The sequence below is a fragment of the Babylonia areolata genome, chromosome 19, assembly GCF_041734735.1.
Source record: "Babylonia areolata isolate BAREFJ2019XMU chromosome 19, ASM4173473v1, whole genome shotgun sequence".
NCBI classification, from domain to species: domain Eukaryota; kingdom Metazoa; phylum Mollusca; class Gastropoda; order Neogastropoda; family Buccinidae; genus Babylonia; species Babylonia areolata.
The window spans coordinates 64,838,848-64,843,847 of NC_134894.1; the positions used below are offsets into that span (position 1 = coordinate 64,838,848).

Below are 5,000 nucleotides of genomic sequence, written 5' to 3' on the forward strand. Positions count from 1 at the left end.
GTAGAAAGAGACACATCATGCAACAGACACCAGGGAGAAAGAGACACATCATGCAACAGACACCAGGGAGACAGAGACACAATCTCCATCATGTAACAGACACCAGGGAGACAGAGACACATCATGCAACAGACACCAGGGAGAAAGAGACACATCATGCAACAGACACCAGGTAGAAAGAGACACATCATGCAACAGACACCAGGGAGAAAGAGACACATCATGCAACAGACACCAGGGAGAAAGCGACACATCATGCAACAGACACCAGGGAGACAGAGACACATCATGCAACAGACACCAGGGAGAAAGAGACACATCATGCAACAGACACCAGGTAGAAAGAGACACATCATGCAACAGACACCAGGGAGAAAGAGACACATCATTCAACAGACACCAGGGAGAAAGAGACACAATCTCCATCATGCAACAGACACCAGGGAGAAAGAGACACATCATGCAACAGACACCAGGGAGAAAGAGACACATCATTCAACAGACACCAGGGAGAAAGAGACACATCATTCAACAGACACCAGGGAGAAAGAGACACATCATGCAACAGACACCAGGGAGAAAGAGACACATCATTCAACAGACACCAGGGAGAAAGAGACACATCATTCAACAGACACCAGGGAGAAAGAGACACATCATGCAACAGACACCAGGGAGAAAGAGACACATCATGCAACAGACACCAGGGAGAAAGAGACACATCATGCAACAGACACCAGGGAGAAAAGAGACACATCATGCAACAGACACCAGGGAGAAAGAGACACATTATTCAACAGACACCAGGGAGAAAGAGACACATCATGCAACAGACACCAGGGAGAAAGAGACACATCATGCAACAGACACCAGGGAGAAAGAGACACATCATTCAACAGACACCAGGGAGAAAGAGACACATCATGCAACAGACACCAGCCCAACAGTGAGCCTTCACCCACAGCGAGGAGAATTCAGCAGTTTCCATAGTGCTCTGGGTTCTTTAACATATGTAAGCTGGTTGTCTGTCAATTTAGCCTTCTTTTCTTTGTTTGTTTGTTTTTTGTTGTTTAAAAAAAAAATATTTGTCTTTTGTCGATTTGTGTCTTCTGCTGCTGCACTGTTCTTCTTCCTAAATTGACAGCTCTTCTTCTTCTTCCTTCCTTCCTTCCTCCTCCTCCTCTTCCTCCTCCTCCTCCTCCTCCTTCTTCTTCTTCTTCTTCTTCTTCTACCACTACTACAACCACCACCACCACCGCCACTACTACTACCACTATTATTATTATTTCTTCTTCTGCTTACCGTTGTCATTAACATTGTAAAACGAGTGGATTGTCGGTTGTGTGTCAAAGCCTGGATCTCTGCAGATGGTTTTCCCGTTCATTTCAATTGCAAAGTCGTCAGTCTCTCCCTTAATTCATCGGATGATTGTTTCAGCAAAGTCATTGAATCGTGTTTCGTGGTCATGCCAACGTAGTTTTCTTTTCTTCTTCTTCTTTTCCATCACCACCCCCACCACCACCACCACCACCACCACCATCACAAACCACCTGACATCATTAAAGGTGTGACTTGCAATGTATGTAATGTCAGAACAGCACCACCACCACCACCACCACCACCATCATCATCATCATCACAAACCACCTGACATCACTAAAGGTGTGACTTGCAATGTATGTAGTGTCAGAACACCACCACCATCACCACCACCACCACCACCACCACCATCATCATCATCACAAATCACCTGACATCATTAAAGGTGTGACTTGCAATGTATGTAATGTCAGAACAGCACCACCACTACCACCACCACCACCACCACCATCATCATCATCATCACAAACCACCTGACATCACTAAAGGTGTGACTTGCAATGTATGTAGTGTCAGAACACCACCACCATCACCACCACCACCACCACCATCATCATCATCACAAATCACCTGACATCATTAAAGGTGTGACTTGCTATGTATGTGATGTCAGAACACCACCATCATCATCATCATCATCATCATCATCATCATCACCTTCTTCTTCTTCTTCTAGGAGGAAGGTGGCAGAATGGTTAAGACGCTCAGCTGCCAATACAGCAGCCCGTTAGGGTGTGGGTTCAAATCCCGCTCTCGCCCTTTCTCCCAAGTTTGACAGGAAAATCAAACTGAACTCAAGGACTGAAAAGCGCGTGGTGTTATGCTGTTGGTCAGGTATCTGTCTGGCAGGTGTGGTGTAGTGTGTATGGATTTGTCCGAACGCAGTGACGCCTCCATCACAAGTTGACAGTGTGGGTTGTGTGGGTGGTGTGCGTGGTGTGGTGTGGTGTGGTGTGGGTGGTGTGGTGGTGTGGGTGGTGTGCGTGGTGTGGTGGTGTGGGTGTTGGGTGGTGTGCGTGGTGTGGTGTGCGTGGTGTGGTGTGCGTGGTGTGGGTGGTGTGGTGTTCCAGGTGGTGGTCCTGATGGACGAGGCACAGCAGGTGAAGCACCTGGCCAGGGCCCGCTACTCCTGCTGGCTGCAGATCCGGCACTACCTCAACACCTCCCAGGATGCAGGTGGGGCAGTCTGGAACCTCTTCACTCCCCAGTGTTGGTGTTGTTGTCTGGGGGGTACTGTGTGTGTGTGTGTGTGTGGGGGGGGGGGGGGGTGGGGGGGGGCAGTCTGGAACCTCTTCACTCCCCAGTGTTGGTGTTGTTGTCTGGGGGGTACTGTGTGTGTGTGTGTGTGGGGGGGGGGGGTTGGGGGGGGGGCAGTCTGGAACCTCTTCACTCCCCAGTGTTGGTGTTGTTGTCTGGGGGGTACTGTGTGTGTGTGGGGGGGGGGGGCAGTCTGGAACCTCTTCACTCCTCAGTGTTGGTGTTGTTGTCTGGGGGGTACTGTGTGTGTGTGGGGGGGGGGGGGGGCAGTCTGGAACCTCTTCACTCCCCAGTGTTGGTGTTGTTGTCTGGGGGGTACTGTGTGTGTGTGTGTGGGGGGGGGGGGCAGTCTGGAACCTCTTCACTCCCCAGTGTTGGTGTTGTTGTCTGGGGGGTACTGTGTGTGTGTGTGTGGGGGGGGGGGGGGCAGTCTGGAACCTCTTCACTCCCCAGTGTTGGTGTTGTTGTCTGGGGGGTACTGTGTGTGTGTGTGTGGGGGGAGGGGTGGGGTGGGGGGGGGGCAGTCTGGAACCTCTTCACTCCCCAGTGTTGGTGTTGTTGCTGGGGGGTACTGTGTGTGTGTGTGTGTGTAGTGTAGTGTAGTGTAGTCTGTTGTTGCGTAGTGTAGTGTAGTCTGTTGTTGCGTAGTGTAGTTTATTGTGTTGTTCTGAAGTGTCGTGTATTGTGTTGTTGCGTAGTGTAGTGTAGTGTAGTCTGTTGTTGCGTAGTGTAGTACAGTGTAGTGTATTGTGTTGTTGTGTAGTGTAGTGTAGTGTAGTGTAGTGTAGTCTGTTGTTGCGTAGTGTAGTGTAGTGTATTGTGTTGTTGTGTAGTGTAGTGTAGTCTGTTGTTGCATAGTGTAGTGTAGTGTAGTGTATTGTGTTGTTGTGTAGTGTAGTGTAGTGTAGTCTGTTGTTGCGTAGTGTAGTGTAGTGTAGTGTAGTCTCTTGTTGCGTAGTGTAGTGTAGTGTATTGTGTTGTTGTGTAGTGTAGTGTAGTCTGTTGTTGCATAGTGTAGTGTAGTGTAGTCTGTTGTTGCATAGTGTAGTGTAGTGTAGTCTGTTGTTGCGTAGTGTAGTGTAGTCTGTTGTTGCGTAGTGTAGTGTAGCGTATTGTGTTGTTGTGTAGTGTAGTGTAGTGTAGTGTAGTGTAGTGTAGTCTGTTGTTGCATAGTGTAGTGTAGTGTAGTCTGTTGTTGCGTAGTGTAGTGTAGTCTGTTGTTGCGTAGTGTAGTGTAGCGTATTGTGTTGTTGTGTAGTGTAGTGTAGTGTAGTGTAGTCCGTTGTTGTGTAGTGTAGTGTATTGTGTTGTTGTGTAGTGTAGTGTAGTGTAGTGTAGTGTAGTGTAGTCCGTTGTTGTGTAGTGTAGTGTAGTGTAGTGTAGTGTAGTCTGTTGTTGCGTAGTGTAGTGTGGTGTATTGTTGTGTAGTGTAGTGCATTGTGTTGTTGCGTAGTGTAGTGTAGTGTAGTGTATTATTTTGTTGTGAAGTGTCGTGTAGTGTGTTGTTGTGTAGCGTATTTTAGTGCATTCCATTGAATCGTAACGCATCGAATCGAATTGCATCGTATCGTATCGTATCATATAAAGTGCATTGTATTGTATTGCATTGTATTGTATTGTATTGTATTGTATCGTATCGTATCGTATCGTATCGTATTGTATTGTATTGTATTACTTATTGTGGCAGTTGATTTCTCTGTGTGAAATTTGGGCTGCTGTCCATGGGGAGAGCGCTTTGCCACAGCACAGCGCCACATTGCAAGGTTATTATATTTGTTTTTCAATCAGAACAGGAAAAAAAAAGGTGTCAGCTAAAACCATTTTGTTGCCGTGGCTTCTTTTGAGTGTCCTCTTTCACGTGTACTAATGCATGTTGCACACGGATCCTCCGTTTATCGTCTCTCTGCCTAAAGACTAGCACCCATACCACCAGTCAAGGACTATTGAAAAAGGGATACTCGAACCCGTGAACCCATGCTTCCTGGTCTGGCGCTGAACCACTCGGCCACCTCCCTACTTGTGGTGGTGGTGATGGTGGTGGTTGTGGTGATGGTGGTGGTGGTGGTGGTTGTGGTGGTAGGGGTGGTGGTGGTGATGGTGGTGGTTGTGGTGATGGTGGTGGTGGTGGTGGTTGTGGTGGTAGGGGTGGTGGTTGTGGTGGTGGTGGTGGTGGTGGTGGTGGTTGTGGTGGTGATGATGATGGTTGTGGTGGTGGTGGTGGTGATGGTGGTGATGATAATGGTGGTGGTGGTGATGGTGGTGATGATAATGGTGGTGGTGGTGGTGGTGATGGTGATGGTGGTGGTGTTGATGGTGATGTGATGATGGTCTTGATGATGGTGGTGGTGGTGGTGATGGTGAGA

At 48.4% G+C, this 5,000-nt stretch overlaps 1 protein-coding gene across 2 annotated transcripts in view; it reads left to right on the forward strand.

Moving 5' to 3' along the window:
* LOC143294405 (secretin receptor-like) overlaps window positions 1-5,000 on the forward strand; it is a 390,191-nt gene that overhangs the window by 329,565 nt on the left and 55,626 nt on the right. For both annotated transcript variants that reach the window (XM_076605882.1, XM_076605883.1), the window contains exon 2: window positions 2,451-2,556. In XM_076605882.1, coding sequence (XP_076461997.1) covers window positions 2,451-2,556 — 106 coding nt within the window. The remainder of the gene's footprint in view (window positions 1-2,450; window positions 2,557-5,000) is intronic.